Source organism: Gavia stellata, chromosome 2 (assembly GCF_030936135.1).
Source record: "Gavia stellata isolate bGavSte3 chromosome 2, bGavSte3.hap2, whole genome shotgun sequence".
Classification (NCBI taxonomy): Eukaryota; Metazoa; Chordata; class Aves; order Gaviiformes; family Gaviidae; genus Gavia; species Gavia stellata.
Window position 1 is genome coordinate 43632487 of NC_082595.1, and position 19808 is coordinate 43652294.

The 19808-nt window shown below is 40.7% G+C and overlaps 1 protein-coding gene across 1 annotated transcript in view; it reads left to right on the top strand.

Moving 5' to 3' along the window:
- TIAM2 (TIAM Rac1 associated GEF 2) overlaps positions 1-19808 on the top strand; it is a 92323-nt gene that overhangs the window by 21251 nt on the left and 51264 nt on the right. The window contains exons 6-12 of the mRNA XM_059828650.1: positions 4259-4444; positions 5672-5818; positions 9347-9409; positions 14263-14430; positions 17118-17228; positions 17691-17769; positions 18689-18781. Coding sequence (XP_059684633.1) covers positions 4259-4444; positions 5672-5818; positions 9347-9409; positions 14263-14430; positions 17118-17228; positions 17691-17769; positions 18689-18781 — 847 coding nt within the window. The remainder of the gene's footprint in view (positions 1-4258; positions 4445-5671; positions 5819-9346; positions 9410-14262; positions 14431-17117; positions 17229-17690; positions 17770-18688; positions 18782-19808) is intronic.

Genomic DNA, 19808 nt, shown 5'->3' on the forward strand with positions numbered 1-19808 from the left:
TAAGCACTGAGAGAAGGTCCTCCTCCCTGTGCATCTTTTCTTTTGTGCTGCCTTAAATAAATGCCAAGTGGAAAACTGGGATTTTGTTATCAGGTGAGCTGTCCAGAAAGTTTCTTCCATCCTTCCTCTAGGTCCTTGAAGTATTGCTGCCTCGAGTTGATACGTTGTCATCTGGCACTGCTTTCCACCATTCATTCACATACTGGTTTGAGTTTTATTACACTGAGCTCTTCTTACTTTGTACAGAACAGGTATCTGAAAATGAGACAGTCCTTCCTCAGCCCTCCAAAAGACGCTGTTTGCACTGTAGTATACGGAGGGCGAGGAGCCAGGGACCATCCCTGAGCCACACTGTCGGCACTGCCTTTGCTGGGACTGTCAGGGCCCTCCCTTTTACAGTCTGCAAACCCTGAGCATGTTCGAGTGGAGGTGGGGGTGCTGCTGGAAATGTCACCTGCAGAGAGAACTGCATAGCACGTAGGAGCTATGGATCCCCATGTCACCTGCTGGAAACCACTGGTCTGTATTGTTTGGTCTGAATGTATTTACCCCTTGCCTTTGCCAAGCTCCCACTTTAGAGTTTACCTATAGAAAACCTAGCAGGGTTACTGAATTAACAGAGACCTGCTTTCAAGCATCTTCCTTTAGGTCATCTGTTTATGTGATTTAAAATGTAATTAATTTCCCATTGTTTCTTAGTGTCTGAATAGATTTTTCACTAACCTGGAAGAGAATTGACTATTTATGTTCTGAAAATGATCATTACTGTTGAAGCACTGCCAAAAGTACCATGCTGATGTTCCTTTGTATGTTAACTCTTAAAAACTAATTCCTGAGCTAAGTCTCTGATGCAAAAGCTCCTCCCTTCACTTAGCACTCCCCATGTAATTACTGTCTTGTCCCTGCACCAGGTGTCCTTGCATGAGTTCTCCTGGTGGCCCAGGCTAAATAATTCATGGCCCTGATCCTTAAGGTTTACCACATTTTACTCCTTTCTATGTGTCTGCCACAGCCTCCTTTTTCTCTCTACCTTACAGGGTTCCTATTAGGCTGAATACACTTATTTGGGCGGCCCCTCCTTGCCTTTCTTCCAGGCTCTCTCATGCTGCCACTAAACCCAGAAATCCTTGCCTAACATTTGCCTGTGCTGAGAATGACAACTTCCCTTTCCTCTAGGAAAAGCCTTTAATGCTTTCCCTAAAAATTCACATGGAGGTTTTGAAACAGTGACTGAGAGAGGATGGTTTTGGATGCCCTGGGCACTGTAGCTGGCGGTGCAGGCAAGCACAACGCTCGGGGAGCGTTTCACGTGTGCTTGCTTGTTTTGGCGTGCCTCACTTCGGGCCATTATCTCTTATCTCTTTGCAGACTCGCTTCGTGCTGTGCTGCTGTTAGCCTTTGTCACCCATTCTTGCTCTCACTTTTTCCCCGTTTGCTTTTGAGCAGATTTCAAAAGGGACGTTTTGTCTGTGCGTGATGAAGTTAAGTCCTTGAGCTGTCTTTTGGGCAGTCCTCCCACGTGGAGCAAAGATTTGCCTCACACAATAGCAGAATAAGGATTGCAGCAGCTAGTCTGCAGGCTGTAAATTAACTTCATGGACCAGGTCACACTGCGCTTTGAAGTTGTTTCTTTTTTATTTGTGTGCTTCCCCCGTTTAGTCTTCAAGAATATAAATCTTTAGGAAGAATTATCATAGTTTAAAAGGCTTAGACAAATAGCAGCTGGTATTGGTTCGTGGTCTCCAATTGGTTCCAGACATCCCTGGTTTTGATAAGACTACAAGACGATCCCAGAAATTCCCTGCCTACAGCTTTTGCTAATGCCATTAAATGTAACATCATGATTACCGATGCGTTTGGAGCTGATTAGCTAGCATCCTGCGTGACTGATAAACACCGTAATTTAATTATTTCTTCGGAATGTCCTCATCTTGTACCCCACTCCCCCTTCTTAGATTCTCATTATTCTAAAATACAACTTAGTAGAAATGTTTAATGGGGATTTTGAAGAAGGCCTCAGAAACACAGGGATGCCTGTGGTCAGCTTGTGCTCAATGGGGACAGGATGCTCCACTCCAGCAGTGCCCAGAACAAGTCTTGCTCTGTTCCCGAGCTATTCAAAGTTGGCTTGGCTCTGTACCCAAGGAGGTGTCATCCCAAAGAGAAAGTTTTCACCTGAGCTTGTAGCTTTTGGCTTTGTGAAAAGCTGACAACCATGTTTTCATTCTATTTGGGTGTCGACATGGAGAAAGAGCTCAACACAAAACCTTCTATTGGAGTCGTCCCATGCGTAAAGTACTGGCAAGCAGAAAAATGCTCTCTGAGGAGTGTCTGAGAGCACAAAGAAAGCAAAATAAAGGGCAATGATCAAATAAACCCAAGAAGAAATGATTATTCTTTCTGGGGCACAAAGGATACATATTTTGAATGTCTGTGGTGAGAGATTAGATGAGGCGTCTTCATTATGTGCACGTCTCTGTCCTTTTTCTCTGGACATTTGGAAATTGCTCTCATGATAAGCTTTTGTAAATTCTATCTTTTGCTTTTAATAGTCGTTCCTTGAAAGATTTTTTTTTTAGTGTACTGTAAATGATAATTTTGCATTCGCAGATGTACATAATAGTGTATTGTTTTCCCTTTCTTCACCCTACCTGCCAAATAAGATTACCTCTTACTGCCAAAAGTATAGACATAACTGATGCCACAATTTGTGAGCACGTGGGTAAGGAAGACTAGGTAAGGTCTCTGTCAGTTGTAGTACAAGCCTTAGCGCCGTTTTGTTAACAGGGCCTTTTTTGCCCTTTCATTGCTCACTTCTTCATTTTTGAAAGTAAGAGGCAAGATACTTGTTTAGTTCTTGTGATACTTGGCAGCATTATAAGGAAACTGAACTGATTTTGCTTCTAGACGAGCCTGCAGGTCATAGTTCACCTGAGATTTTTATTATATTTATCAGCTTGTTTTCTAAGTCACAAAGGTGCTTGTCCCAACCTTGGCTAATCTCAGTGTAAGGTGATAATGTCCTGTGCGCGCAGGGACAGACAGGGCATGCCAGTGAAAGGTATGAAGTCAATGCACGTTAGAGAAAATGTGATGAACTTTCTCCGCAGCCCTAAACCACCTGTTGAACAACCAACATGCCGTGATTGGAGCTGACATTGGAAGATCAGCATTGTCAGGGGGTTTTAACAGTCTTCAGTCCACAAACTTGGTGTACATTAACCCAATGGATGTGCCTTTTCTGCCTTCCCATGTGTGAATGTGCCTACTCTATTAAACACAGCTGCCTTTTTATTTGTGCTATTTATTGGTATTAATGTATATTGTACACTGTGGGGCAGATTTTAGCTGCAACTACCAATCTGTAAGTTGGGAAAATGAAAAGCAAAATTTGACTTTTTTCTGTGCAGTGCATAAGAATATGTGTTTGTGTAGATGAGTTTGTATCTACACAAATACTTGAAATCTGTCATCTGAGCCTTAATTCAGAGCTTTATTAGTCTACCAAATGTTTAAGTCTCTTCACTTTCCTAATTTTACATTGAAACTGGATTAAGCTTTCTGTTACAACTGCATGTACCTGTGTTAGATATGTTTAAAAATTGCATGAAGGGTATGTGTATTCTTGCTTTTGGTCCAGTGGTTTGTATTGGGCATAGATAGCTCATTTTTGCAGTTTGTCTGAGCTAAGCATGTCTTAACCTATTAGTCAGGCAAAGAACCGCACACACTTGTCTTGCCAATATTGTCTTCTGTTTACAGATAGAGGCCATAGGATGATAGAAAAGAATGAGCAGTACCTATCAGTGTAGCTACTTTGCTTTGTGCAGTGCATTAGCGTAGCTATGCCGCTTTGCTTTCAGCCAGCCAGCTATACAATCTAAGCTCGTAAAAATGAAGGAAACAAAACTAATCTCCAAAAAGGAGAGAGAGAAGGAGGGAAAAAAAAAGCCTTCGTGAACCACAGGGTTGTGTTTTTATGTAACTGCTTTTGTGGCTATCAAACTACTCGAAGTTCATGTTATGTTCCTCTTGTCAGTATGCATTTAAGACCACCAGCTTTGTTTTATTTCAAGCCATCTTTTGGGTTGATGTAACACAATATGACTGAATGTGTTTTGGCAGGGAATAACTAATCTAATCCATATACTACCAGATGAAAGTAATTTACTATGGGTTTGGGGAAGAGCTCGAATTTTCAGTGCAGACCACAAAGACATTTTTCCCCTTTTAATTGTCCCTTTTTATATCTAAACAGATCCAGCAATGGGAACAGAACCTGGAAAAATTTAACATGGACCTTTTCCGAATGCGATGTTACCTAGCCAGTTTGCAAGGTGGGGAGCTCCCAAACCCAAAGAGCCTTTTGGCTGCTGCCAGTCGTCCTTCAAAATTGGCGCTGGGGCGGCTCGGCATTTTCTCTGTCTCATCCTTCCATGCACTGGTAAGTCCGAATGCACTTTTCATGGGTGCGTTACGCAAAGCCATCATTAATATTGTACTTAGATGTGGAATTGTGCTGGGATAATACATGGCTGCACCCACATGCATTGCTCAGGCAGCCCTGTTCCTTTTTCACCCTTTCTGCCTGTTCCTTGATGGCAAATAAATTTTCTCTACAGAGACAGACTTTGAAAACATGAGGATATGGCCATGCTGGTTTTTGGCCCCCGAGGACTCCAGAATTACATACTTCTGACCTATACCTAAAAAAAGAAAGAAACCAAAATATTCTCCAGATGTAAATGAGTCACTGTGTTGAAATTTTGTCACTGCGATTTCACCTCCACTGAGTTAAGAGTTTAAAGTGTATAGGAGCTAAGTCACTTAGAATGAAAAGAGCCTAACACTGAAATTTCCAAAAGTGGTTCAGGTCCCTCTGGGCTGAGCTGATCTTTTTTGGAGGTCCCAGATGGCTCCATTTTTCAGAAACAGTTTGATACCCTACTGAAGAGGAAGTACTTTTAGAATAGGCTAAAACTAGAGACAATCCAAAATTATAACTCACTTTTTAAGAACTGTGAGCTGTATCTGCGAAGAAGAATGAGGAAGAACCTCAGCTGCTGTAAGCTGTTGTCACCCTGTCGGCTTTAAATGAAGTATGGCAGTAGCAGGTTCGCCTCTGCTCTTTAACCTTGGCAGGGCTGCGAGTCTGATCTTGGCAGAGAGGCGTGGACCACATTTGCTGCATGAGAAGTCAGTCTGAATAGTAGTCCTGAAAGTCCTGTCAGGGAATGTGTTTCTCTCTGCCACTGTTTTTATCTGTGTGGTTTATGTCATTGCTTGTTAATAACTCAATGCCATAGCATGTTTATCTCCTATGTTTGGCAATTTTGAGAGTCTTTCTTCCTCTAGCAATTTCATATCTGAATGATAGGTTATCATTTCTTTGGAGTCTTTTCATTAACCTCTTTTGTTGTACAGAGAATTATTTTCTCAGTTCCTTCCTTCCTATGACCTTCTAATTTTGCCCCACGACAAAAGAATTACACTATCACGCCACTGGAATACCAAAACAAGCATCACTGCTGAATGTTTAAAACACTGTCCTTGCACCTTGGCATTGAGGTGAACTGAAGTAACTCTCATTTGATGCCTGAGGTTGAAATAACTGTCAATATTTTGCTTTTATGAAAGTGATATAGGAAGACCTGTCTCTGTGTTTAAACAGATCTGCTCCAGGGATGAAGCTGCTCTCAGGAAACGTACCCTATCTCTGTCACAAAGAGTCCGAAATAAGAAGGGTTTATTTTCTTCACTAAAAGGACTGGACACATTGGCAAGAAAAGGAAAAGAAAAGCGACCTTCCATAACTCAGGTAGATCTTATTTGCTGGGGATGGCATAGAAGGGCTTGTTTCTTGCATGACTTGCAAGTCACGGCAGACTTGCAATGGGAGCATGACTTGTGAAGAGTATGTATCTAATTTTGGGTTTCTTTGCGATAAATAAGATTGGTGAATGAGAGGTTTTGATCCAGTGGGTTAGTTTGTTATCAGCAGCACGAGACCATCAGGTTTGAATTTGTAACAAAACTTGCCTTCTGGCACATTGCAAACTGTTTGGAAGTAGGGTTTCTTTGGAGATAGCCTGTATGCGCTGTCCTTAACACAGTGTTGTGCTGGCTTATGACTGGGACTGGGAAGTACTACTGCAATTTATTGTAGAGTAACACAGGTGAGTCTTCAAGGGAAAAGGAGGAGAGATTGCTGCAAAAACAGCCATCTTTGGCGTGGTCTCTCAAAGCAACACACCCTGCTTGGAAGTACATTTTAGCCAACAGGAGAAGACTGCTGTTACGCAGGAGGCCAGCTGCAGGTGCAGACAGCTGACTAATAAAGCCGTCCCAGTTTACACCAGCTGAAGGCTTGGCGCAGGTTTGATGTGCTGGGGCAGGCTGGCCCCAGGGAGAGGGGCTGTGCTTGTGCATGCCCCCGCTGAAGGGCTGCGTTACTGCTAATGAAGCTACAGGGTCATTTCTCTTTGTGAAACTAATGTTCCATGCACGCATTTAGCGTAAACTCCACACTTCAGGAGTCTGTATTTTCTCAATAAAAACACAATTAAACATGAAACAAAAGTTCGCTGCCTTCTTCCTGACAAAAAGGTAAATAACAGCAGAGACACTTCCTTGATGGTGAGGCAGAAGGGGTAGAGGTGCATCCACGCTCAGAACATTACTGTTTTCACTAGCCTTTGCCACATCTGCTGTTTCTCCTGCAAGGCAGTGTTTTGTGCATTGTTCATTAGGTGACTTTGCTCCTGCTGTTCTCTGGCCCTTATATTTTGATTTTATTAGTCAAAAGTCTATGATCAGCACTTGAAAATCGGCTGTTCTTGCATGTCTGGTAATCTGTTTGTGGAGTATTTAAACAAGCCTGTCTGTACGCATACTGCAATAGTCCCAGAGCTGATGCAACAGATTTAATGTGGCAAAATAATACGTCAGGATTTTCTGGGTCTAGTGGTTTGTATTTTTAATAGGTAAATATTTATCTATGTGTTACACTGGGATTAAGCTTCTTTGGGTGACTGTTACGCATTTTAGCATATTGATCGAGATGTGTTTACATCGTGAAATTTGAATAAGAATAAAACTCAAGTCTGTCTTACGAGAGAGGGAACCGAAGAAGAAATTTTCTCCAGGTTGTCCTTTTCACATAATGTTCCCTGTGTTCCCCAGCAGGTGAGGACGGTCTGCAAGTCCTGCACCTCTATTTCTTTATTAATAAGAGCTCTGAGGGAAGGGATGTTATGCTCCTTAGCTCCGTTCCCAATGGAGCTGATACCTCGCACTGTCTTAACTGGGTAGTAAGTCCTCCTGTATGCTTTATAGTGCATGAAGGGGATTCTGCGGGGCTTGGGGACAGGGTATCTTATTTCCGTGGCAAGGAGGGGAGGCTCCTGCTGCTTTCCCAGCGCTTTTCTGAGCACGGAGGAGGGAGCCCTGGCGCAGGCGGAGGTGCCCCCGGCGTGTCCTCACCCTTCTTACTCCAAACCTCACAACCAGCTGGCCTAAAAAAGTGTTCATTTTCATCCACCAGCTGAGGTTCTTGATTTTTTTTTTTTTAATTAAACATCCTACAATAAAATTAAGGAAATGTAAATGCTGAGTGTTGCATATAAATAACACCGGGCTATGACTCATACCCATAAAAGTGAGAAATTTTTAAGGGCATGGCTTGAAAACTGACCCATGAACCTAGAAGGTGGCTGAAAAGGGAGCCACATCCTTGCTCAGTCTTGTGTGTATGCACATAATTGTATATCAAAATCATAATAGGCCTGAGGCTGCCTTTCTTGTCATCTCTTTCAGCCCACTGGGAAACTGGGGTAAGCAGAGAAGTGGAGCTCACTTCTCTGCTCATTGTGCTGCTATGTCTGTGTCAAACAATAGGTTAAAAATGTCTTGCTTGCTTGGATTTAATTAAAGTTCCTTTAACTGGAGCTGGTATGTTTTAATCTGCCCTACCCTAGCTTCAAAATTAGATGGTATATTCTTGAACATTGTTGTGTTAGAGAAGTTTTTAATTTTATCTTAAGTTTAATTTTATGGTATTAATAAAAAAAAGGTTCAGAGTTTCTATGCTGGGAGGCTTTCGTAAACATTAATGAAGTGGCTCAGTCTTTTACAAATCAGTTAATAAAACTGCACTGTAGCAGATGGGGGATGTCTAGGCTCACATTATCCTTAGTTTCTTAAATGCTTATCTGCTTTCTTGTGTCTAAATGATAAACTGTTTTGAGAAATCATAAACAATAAAATACTTTGATTACATCTGTGGGTGAGACAAGGAAGAGGAAGTTCAGAAGTGGTGCCCTTTATTTGCATTGGCAGAAACTGGATTTCATATGAAATTTTAAGAGAGAGATTGTTGTTATCTTGGATTATCCAAAAGGCTTTTGCTAGTACAAAAAAAAATTCAAAAAGAAAAGAAAAACCTGAACAAAAAAAGCTCAGATGTAAGTTTCATATTGTCCTGATTTGTTGACTGCACAAGGAGTTAAAAAAACGCTATTTATATTTGAAGTTCAGGGGGGTAATGTTGTTACCTGCAAATCTTAATATCATGTATAAACTGTATAGATCTATCCATGTGTTCATACAACTCTTAGCACCAAAATATCTGATTGTATCCATAGCCATTTATTGGATATTTAAAAATTTCATTAGTAAGCCTAACACCTTGGTGAGATACTAGTAGCTAAGCTTTCAAAACAGATGGGGAACCTCAGTCTCAGTTTCTGCTTTTATCACTTCCAAAGCAGACACAGTAGTCAGCTATTTTCATTACTTAATAGTGGGGGTTTTGGGTCACGTATGCCTTTAAAGCTAAGCTAAAAGTTTCCATCAATATTGTCAAGCTAACTGCTTGGTTAGAAGAGATGAAAAACTATAGGGTAAGAAGTTTTAGGAAACAGCAACAATTATTTGAAATAGTTTCTTTAAGTCATGAGATTTGTAGCAGTATCCCAAGGGTGAAACTATAACTTCTAGCGTAGTGCATGGTTTGAAGGTAAATGACTTTAATCTTATTGCTAAACAGAAGATAGGAAAAAACAAGGACATGAATGCCTTTATAAATATTTGACTGTGAGTGTGGATGTAGCCTGAAAGAGAAAACTTGCTTAAATTTTCTTTATAGAGGGAGATTTGTATGTCTTTAATACTTCTTCTAGTCAGAAGAAAGCAATAAAAAGTACAAAAAGATCCTTGGGGTTTAGCAAGTTGAGATATATTTATTCATTTAGTTTTCTTTTTTTTTTAAAAGAATTTACCTAACACAGATAAGAAATAAAGGGTTTTATTTGTTTAACTGTTTGTTTATCTGTAACATTTTTAATAGATTTTTGATTCAGCGGGAGGAAATGGATTTGCTGGTGTCCAGAATTCAGCCAACTCTGCTGAGGTAGGATATGCCTGTCCTCATTCTGCACCATCTTCTTTTTAAATTCCTGAATATATTTCACTAAGTGTACGATGAGGCTCGTTCAGAAACCCTACAGATGTTCATAAAAGTGCAGTTAGTGTTAGATGGCTGAACGGTAACTCTGCTAATGAAACCATTTTAACATAAGTTTCTGAACATGCATGGTAGCCTTTTTTTTAAAAAAAAATTAATAAAAATCCCTAGAAGCTTCTTCGCATCGCTAATCCTTACAGTGTATACATTGTCTGTAAGTTTGTGTCTGAGAGAGATTTGGAACCGAGCTTGTGTGAAAGCATCCTTCACAGTGTGGCAAAACCCAAGGTGTATTTTTCCCCTTTGCCTACTTCAACAGAACCTGTATATTTTGAGTATAAAAGCAAATAAAGTCTAATTAAAGTCTGTGGAGCATACCAGCAGAGAAGTGTGAGTTAATATATAGCTGGAGATTGCCCAAGTAAAGGAAGAGGAAGCGGCATCCCCCCAATGGCATTACCCAGTAAATAGCTGCGGCTGATGTTCTCCAGTGCCCAGGAGGAGGAGAGCTGCTGCTCGCCCCTGCCTGGCATGAGTCACGGTCCCTCTCAGCTCCCGCAGCCTCCCTGGGGATAACGTCGCCGTCAGCCGGTCTGGAAGCAAAGCAGGACGCTCCAAAATCCATAACTGCATAAATGTAGGACCACTGAGTGTTGTCTGTGTCCTGCAGGGCTTACACAGACAGAGTCCTTCTCCCTCGGTAGGCTTGTGCCCATAGGCTCCAAATAAAAGATTCAAATTAAGTCTTAGGCACAGGGTTTCTGGACTTTGTTTTCTGTATGCTATAGCTGGATTTCTTTAATGGCAACATGTGCCAGACTAAAAAGGGTATTTGTCTTCCCACCTACCCTCTGTCCCTTTTCCTCCTTTGTTCCCTGAACCAGATATTCCCCCGATGCAGTTTAAAACTTGAAAGAAGACTTTAAAAAATCATACCACAGTACTATTCCCTTTTAGCCGAGTTTGTGTACCAGGTATGAAACAAAAAGTCAAAATCTGCATTTAAAACGAAATATTGCTCTTGAAAATGATTAACTATAATGAAGAGCTGTAATGAATCTCATGAGGAAGGTTTGGACAAAGTTCATCATTTCTCATAGGTTTTTATGTTGTTTTTTTGTATCATTATGTGCTACATGGTTTATTTTCTCATCAAGTGCATTCATTTAATGGCTAGGTAATAAAGAAATATATAATTATGCAGAAGTTATACCACTGAGAGAAGCATCTCCCACTGACAGCAGCTAATCCTGTAATGCTGTTTTGCCTCCTGAAAGTATCTTTACATTTTGACTGTTCTTTGAAGCAGTGTATTGAATGAAACACCTGAATTCCCCTAGTTACTTGACCACTTGCCTGTTATTTCCTGGGGTGGAAAAGTGTTTTTACAAATCACTCCTCTTTTTTAAAAATAAATTGCAGTAACGAGGGATGTCTGGGTGAAATGATCTCTTGTAGAGAACACTTATAAATTCCTCCAGAATGTACAATGGGTGTGGTGTGATATGGCATCCATTTCCCGCCTCAGAGGCAGCATACACAATTCATTCCTGTCCGGTCCTGTTAAAACGTGGAAAGGTTTGGTCCCTCCCAAACCTGAGAAGAGGCGAAATCTCTTGGGTGCACCCCCCGAAGGTTTCTCCCGAAGGGCTGTGACGCCAGTCCCTCAGTTTAGCGCCGACCCACTCCGAGTTGGGAGGTCGATGGTGCTGCCTTGTGCAGTGGGGTCTTCTGTGGGTCTCCTGTCCTCTGGCGTAGTAAGTGCATTTGCTTTTCCTGAACCCTTCTGAGGAGACAGAGAAAGGTTTTGAAGGTGCCAGGGAGCAGGCAGAACGAAGTCCTCTCCCTTTGGTGCTCTGTAAGGGACAGGACAAGGTCTGCCTTCCTGACCCAGCTCTCGCAAGAGGGTTTATGCGTTCTCAGTAGCTGCTGGATAAAAGCAGCCTGCTCCAAACTCAGGCAGGGGCTCGCAGCCCCACTCCCCAGGCAGAGGGGACCAGCATGGGGGCAATGTCACTGCAGATTTTGGGCCAAGCTTTTACAAAGTTTAGCAGAGTTTTGTTTGAAGACTGAAAAATACACCCCAATTTCGATGCTGAAGCAGAGCTCTGGAGCGCAACCTTATTTCTAGAAAAGCATTATTATTATTATTATTATTACTATTTCAACCTTATTTCTCAAACTTTTTTTTTAATGGGAATTAAGTGTAGCGTGGGCATTTTTAAGAGCCTGACATTTGATGAATCATGCGACAACTCAGAAATGATTCATTGTAACTCTGAAAACCGTTACTTTGGCATCAGCCCAATTTTGTGGGCTGATTTCAAATGAAAAACAAAAACAGCATCAAAAATTTTATAACATGCTACCTGACTAGTGCAGCGAATGACAAATAGTGAAGTCTGCCAGGGAGGCTGTATTTTCTCTGAAAAGGATGATAAAACCGGAGGCAAATAGTGGGGGGAAATTATGAAGTAACCTATTGGTCCTGCAGCAGCCCTGTGGCACAACGTGTGACAGTCTGCAAATCCTGGCGCCTATTGCTGGAAAATTGGATGGGTTGTTATAACTTTATGTGGCAATGAATGAATGAACTATTGTAGAATTAGTCACTGCAGGCATAACAGGAAAAAAAAATCTCTTTTCATGTCAGATTTTCTGAGATGGAAAATGTGGATGAAGCAACAGTACCTTGACTGCTGTTAAGGAACATAGTTGTGTTTAATAACAGAGGCGAGTTTATCTCAAGGCATATGCTTGAGCACCAGTGTACGTGGCAAGGAAAGGAAAGCATCTTACACTGGCTGCAGAACTTTATGTCCTGACTTAAAAGCTTCTGGAAGAAGGTGGCCTTAAACCTATTTCTCGTCACCTTCATCCTCTGTTTTGGGTTGGATTTGTTTTTATCTCTGGCAATAGTGAGATTTATTTCTGTTGGACAGATTTGAAGAACTACTGTTGCAGTGCAATAAACCATTGTGGTAGTTACAAACCTCTGAGCTGCTGGGAGCATCTCCCTAGCTGAGGCAGTGTAGCTTCGGTTTTCCATGGAGGAAGCCGCTGGAGAGTTCAGTCTGATTCATTCCTGCTCAACTCTTGCAGCCTGCCTGCCTTGCCCTTTCTCCATTCTGTTATTTACACCATGGGAGGAGGTCAGCATTTATTCCTCGGCACTTGATATAGTGCTTTTGGAGAGGACTGTGCTTCTACAGGAATTATCTTCTTCAACACCACCAGTGTTATGAACAGTCTGGAACCACAGCCACCAAGATGAAACTTCACCTGCTGTAGATTTCATCGCTCCATTAATTGCAGTAGCATAACAGGATTCCTGTTAGGTATAGTAGTTGCTGGTTTTTAGTAGGATTTCCATGGACCTGTGTTAATTGAAATTCCATTTTCAACTAATTAAAAGGGACAGTTGAGCAAGAGACATAAGATTCATAAACGCCATTAGTTCATTAATATTATTCCGCCCAAACCAGTGTTACTCTGGCATCAAATTATTACTGTGCCGTACTCTGGGTCGGCTACAACCTGAATTTCTGCATTGTTTGGTAATTACCTGAATAGGATTGCTTACTACATCATTTTCACAGCCACAGTTGTTATTTGGAAAAACAAAATAATATTGGTCTCTCTGTTGCTACTGGTTGATTGTTGTCAATAACTTTGCGGCCTGCAGCGAGGGAAGCAGTCCCTGTGCAGTGATTTTACTGCAGCTTTTAATTGCAGTGCACCCGTGGGCTTGTGTCCCTGCAGAGCCAGGAGGAAGAATTGCATCATCAAGGGGCTTTATGTAGACAACAAAACCCCACAACCCAAACAAACAATCAAACAAAAATACAAAGAAAAAGCATTAGGGAGGTAGGCACTCCTGAGAACAGCTCAGGGTATCTTAAGCTCTGTCTTGGGTGGCAGTTCTGCCTCTTCAGGGGGTTATTGTCCCTTTCTGTTGACTGGAAGAGGAATTGAGGGACCCTATCTGTGTAAACTTAAATGCCTTGATGTGGGTATTTAAGTGATGTCCTGAATAGGCGGACCCAAATATATAGGTAAACTCCAAATTCTGAGCAGCTCTCAGTGTTTTTCTTCTCCTTGTGTGGCTTCCTTTGAAACACGTAGCTTGAAGTGCAGCACAGAACAAAGTGTGAGAATGAATGGTGAGAAAGAGACAGGGAATTTATTCAGGGTGAATGTTGTTATTTGATCGAGTGGAGTGGCTTTGGAACTAGGGTGAATTTGAACCAAAATGGTAAACAGGCAAATACCCCGTGCTACCTATGAAACAGTATGTTCTTAAAGTGTAAAGAGAACAGGAACACTTTATTCCTGCGTTAGTCCTTTATTATGTTATGGCAAGCCTTGCTCCACAGTGCTCTCTGCTGGAATTTTGCTGTATTATAATTTTTTGTCAAAATTGCAGTAATTCTGGGGTTTTTTTGCATTTGTTAATTAGGTAAAATTGTAGTAGTCAGTTCTTCTTAAGAGTTTATTCCCACTACAATAAAGTATCAGGTAGCTACGTATTTTCACTTCGAGTTAAATCAACAATTAATATGAGATAAAGGCATAAAAGCCCATAATGGGAATGCAGCAGAAGTGCCATCCGTTCTCAAGAAAAACAAGTCTTTGATAGTGAATGAGAGCAGGTAACAGAACTTTGTCCTTGTTGTGCCATGGGGAAATACACAGTACTGTGTCTAAATACATATAGATTGCAAACTGCCAATATAATTGTACTTTGGGGATTTTTTTGCAACATCCACATATGTTGTACGTTTCTCCCTTGTTTCCAGCAGCAAGTTGATGACTTTTTGAATGTCTACTGCTCAGTGCCAGAGAGCATCCAGAAGGAAGGTGCATGGGAAACACAAACATATGTTCACTTCTGTGACGGCCAAGGAGTGGCACTGAGTCTCAAGCCAGAGCACAGGGTGGAAGATGTTTTGTCTTTGGCATGCAAGGTACTAATTTTTCGTGTATGATTGCACCTTGTTAATAGCTGTGGGCTTGAGAAGGAACGTAATATGTCAGAGGATGCCTAAATAGTGAGAGCATAATACCAGCATCTCCCTGTCACTGTATTAAGGCACGTTGCTCTGTTTCCTTTAGTTGTGTTATTTATGTATTGTAGCCAAGGTAGCAGGGTTGTGGAAAGGTTTTCAAGAAGCATTGCTTGAGACAGCGCATAGTGAATACTTAAAGAGTGGTGACAGTTTGCTGGGTAGTCAGCCCCTGAGAAATTTCAGCACGTGTCCACTCTACATTGTCACTTGCAGCGAACACAGTTGTTCTGTGCAAATTAATCACATAGGAGTAATAGGGACTGGTTGAGTTATTGTCAGGAGATTAAGACATTTAAGGCTGCTGTGACAAAAGCTATCATATATGTTTGGTTCTTAAAGGACCCTTTAAAGCTTTTAATTAAATACCAGCTCTACTTGTGAATTTCAAAGAGTGCATTCCCTTCTGAAAGTCAGTGCCAGCAATTTGAGAGGGATTGCTATAGATCTTGGGACAGAAAACTGAGTCACAGGTTGAAGGTGAAGTAGAAATACCAATTTTGACTACAGACAAAAGACCAGCACCTCTAGAACATTGCAACGTACCTAGCACCTTTGTCTCCACATGTGTCAGTGCTTGAATTTAGCTGTAACTTCATGATTCAAGTCATTTAAATTATGCAAACAAGCTTTTTGGAAAAACTAACTTTTTACTCCCAAGTTCTGTTTTCTGACAACTGGTAAATATAGTCTGTTTATTTCACAAGGAAAAGGGAAAAATAGGAAAAAAAGGAGCCCTGCTCTGTACAAAATCCAGCTGTAGCTTTTGGCATAAGTTACTGTGAACTTTCAGGTGAGCTCATTCAACTGGCTTGAATTTAATGAATTTTGAGGCTTCTAGTGGAGGAAAGGACCCAATTTAATGGCTTTTTGCACCGGGTAATGTTGTAAACAAAAAAAAATCATTAAATTATACAAGTTTTTAAAAGTCCAGGGTGAACTATAGTTTTAAAATCAAAATAAGCACACTGATTTAGCCAAGTCACAACGTGTCTCCATGGCATCACTGAGAAGAAATTGTTTTCTCATTGCTTTTACTGGTGGAGACTGAATCCTGGAGAAACAGTTTAACGCCTGGCTTTACTTTTTAAAAAATCACGGTGTACCTAGTTAGGCTAAAGGGATTGTCTGAGACATTATGTGACCACCAGATGGCACGGTAGAGCTGAAACATTTGGAAGTAGTTACAGTGACATGCAAGACCCCTGAAAGAGGAAATAAAATTTATAAACGTAAAATTAAGTTGAAAAGGAAATTCCTTACCTCTCTTACTCCATCATTCCAAAATGTTTGTAATTGTAAAGCTGACTTTTAATTTTCATTGTCTGTATCGCATGAAAATTTGGTTTTAAATTATTTGATTTTTTTCTTAAACATTTTTCTGTTTTATTTTTTTCTTTCTATTCTGTGCGTAAAGCTTTTCATAAGCATTCTCTAATGCTGAATACTTTCTGCTCATCTATCCTGGTTCTTTTCCTTGTTTCATTTTCATTCTGCTCTGGTGAGTGTAAGGAATCTTTCTTCTTAACAGAACATGTTTGAATGTTATGTGTTTAAGGATAAAGTTCAAAGGGGTGGTTGTTTTTTTCCCCTTTGTTCATGCTTTATGGGTTTTTATACTTTTCTCATTTCTGTTTTCCATTTGAGGCTTTTGGATAGCATGTATAGAAAAAAATGTGCATTTGAATACAATTGTTCAGGATACAGAACACATGCAACTTGTAAACCCTTACACATAATAAAATGTTAAGGTAATTACTAGTTACTCAGTAGATTTAGATTTTGTAAGCTGCAGAGATGCGTTAAAGAGGTTAAATAACCCTCAGGGATGCAGTCATTCCTCCTCTTTTAGAAATGTTGCTTCCTCCTGTTTTAGAAATGTTGCTCTGTTAAGATGCTAAAATGAAATGTTTTGTGCGGTGGTGTCACCAGCATCCTGATTTTCAGAGAGACTCCCATCAGGGGCTCGACACTTTCGGGCTAACATCCTTTGGGAATATTCCTATTTCCCTTTGACTTCCTGTTGAGACAGGATTTTTGCTTTGACCTCACATGGTGAAAAAAAAATAGGTGAAACTCTCTGATTGTAGATGAAACCCAGCAATAAAAATGAAATCCAATAAAGGCAAACCCTTAGGGAACCTGCTTCCCATCCCATCCCCTCTCCTAACAGCCCATATATGCATATACATTTTCTACATTGGAAGAAAAAGTTGCTGAGCAGAACTGAATCATTAAAAATAGTCACAGAAAAAGATGGTTGTAAGTGTAAGTTCAAAAGGACAGAAAACAGTTGTGATATCTTTGGAAACATATAGCAGTGCTCAGTTAATCCAATAGCCAAGACATAGTGTTTATGAAAGGATTTGGGAGGATTGTAAGGGAAAATGGAAATTGCAGTTGAACCTTATCTTCCAAGCAATGCAGCTAGTTTTGTTTATACCACTAAAATAGTTAGAAAATGACTTGTTGAGGATTGCTTTTGCGTGATTTCTAAAGAGCTTTTTGTGTGTGTGTGTCATTTCTTCGTCTTCTGGGATTCTGGAAATAAATAACAAATTGCAAACCCTTTTCTCTTTATTCCTTAGATGAAACAGCTGGAGCCAAGACACTACGGCCTACAACTCAGAAGACTGGTTGATGAAAATACTGAGTATTGTGCTCCCGAACCATATGAATACATAGTAGACCAGGAAAGTGTGACTCCTTTTAGATAAAGATCCATGATGTCTGTAGCTACAGTTGAATTATCACCTATGAATATGTGTGATTTAGATCTAAAATAAGGTTTTAAAGCTGTTTCTCGATTACATTCTGCCATCCTCATTCACACAGTCCGTGCCTATGCAGCCGTTTGGGTGGCTAGGCACTGCAAACACTCCTTTCAAGAACCATTTGAAGATTTAAGGGGGCTTCTGGTACAAAAGCAAAGTGTCAGTCTCTACTGCAGACTGGGTTTTCTATCTTTAGCTTACTCTGCATTTAGTCCCAGTGACAGCAGTGACGCTTGCACAGTAACACAGTTCTCTGTGTAAAGACAGCAAGTTTTGGCTCTTCGTTGATGCAAAGAATATTGTGCTTATTTCTTGTGCTGTACCTCTGGGTTTTGATACTTGCAGTTTCATAATTTGATGACTTCTGTTACTGTTTCTGTCCAACAGGTGTATGATGAAATAGAAATTTGTCCATTAAATGTTTATCACGTTCATCTTACAAAGACTGAAAACATAAGTGATTTTGGTAAGCTCTCAGGAATTTTTCTTTTTATTCTTTTCATTGCTTACTTTCTCTCTTCAGGACTTTTCTGTCTCTGAGAGCAGGTAGAGCCATCTTTGATAGCTCAAAGTCCGAGTCTGCAAAGGACTAGAGGCATTATAACAAAGACCCAAACTGGTTGTTTTACACTGGCAAGCGTGTTTCTTATGTTTGGAAAGGGTCCATGTTCTAATTCTGTTGTGCTGGCCGAATAATTCAAGCGTGGAATTGTCAGAAGACAAACGCCCTTTGCCAGGATTAATACCATTGGTCTCAGTCAGGCCATGGTCAAGGTCTGCCCTTTTCTTTTTTGGTAGTGGGATCCTCTGTTGGCAGACTATCATCAACAGAGTGTCCTTTGGTACAAATTCTGACAGGCTTTTTATCTGTGGGAGGCGGTTATGCCTAGGAATAATTATATACCTTGCAAAGATACCTTTGTAAGGCATCTCTGTGCTGTTCTTTAGCTGCAAGTCTGTTGGTATAAATTATTCCTTTCTGGGCTGTCTCACTCACTGGTCTGTATGGATTTGCTGCTTTATAGTTTGGGTTTCCAGTTTTGGATCTGTTTAAGACACCTCTGTGTCTGATGGACACGCTGCAGAACTCTCACCATAACGATGAGCTGTGTTACTGAAATGTTATGTGGCGCTGAGGTAGAAAATACTTTTTTTGAAATGTAATTTTTTTACAGCACAGCATGACATTTCCTGCAAGTTGAAAAGTCCTATTAACTTTAACAGGCCTTACAATGACTGAGAAACAATGTGATAATTTCTCTGTATTCCGTGGGTGTGTTCTCACAAGTATCCTCCCTCTGGTTGTCTAGAGTCTACTAAATACACAAAATAAAAGCGAAATGTTTCTGAGAAAGTTTATTTGATTTAAACCTCTTTTACTTCAGGCTTTGCTGTCACAGCACAAGTTGATGAAAATCAGCATCTCACCCGTATCTTTGTAAGTGATGTTCTCCCTGATGGACTGGCATACAAGGAAGGTATTGTATCATATTTAGGTTTAATACTGTACTTCATTGTCTTTTTAAAGTCTCAAAACATGAAGGAGCTTTAGTACTGCTGTCTGAAATGGTTCTTGGCTTTGACTATTCATAGTTTTCTTTCCTGAAGACCATGGAAAGTATGTGATATTAGGAAAGATAAGGTGCACAGAGTAACTGAATTACCCTTTCAATATAGTGGGGAGAGTTCTTGTTCACCGTTGGAGACAAAGTCTGCGTTCAGCCATCTGACAAAGTGCTTTTGCACAGAGGACCAGGCTGGAGAAAGAGTTCATCTCACACTGGGGGAACCTCATGGGCTTGGTCAGTCTCCAAGACCCATCACTTCCACTTTTGCTGGCAATGAAAAATAGCCTCCCTCCCCAAAATAGTTTTCTGCATATGTTTCTGTGAGCGCCTTCTCTACTGCGCTGCTCAGAAACAGTGCTTCTCTTCATCGCCACAGAAGGATCACATGAGATCTGCTCTCTGAAAAACAGAGAGACAAACCCAGAAAAATGGAGGCAGAGAGTTTCATTTGCTACCTGAGGGTAATGATCACTTGGTTGTTGCTGACCTTGAAAGGCAGCGGTTGCCACTGTTTAGATTTATACAAAAGCTGATAAAGACTCCCTCCGCTGCTGTTCCAGTTTTGCATGAATGATTTGATCTGCGTGACTAGTGCCTTGTTCTTCCCAGATAATGAAATATGTGTTATGGTGCTGTACACTGGTGGTATCTGAATCATGAGAGGTGCCTCTATTCTAATATTCTTGAAAGTTGTGCTGCCCACCCACCCACCAAATTCTGTAGCATCTTTAGAAAGAAACAACTCAATTGCTGTACTATGTGTAACACCTATCAAAGTAAGCATGAGGTCTGTCTGTGTAATTGTAGCACAAATAAAGCTCCCATCGATTCTAATGGACTTGTGGTAGGATTAGGCTATTTGAATTAAAAGCAGAAAAATAAAAGGTGAATCAGCATAAGGTTTGGTTTGTGACCCTTTACGTTTTATATTCCCTCT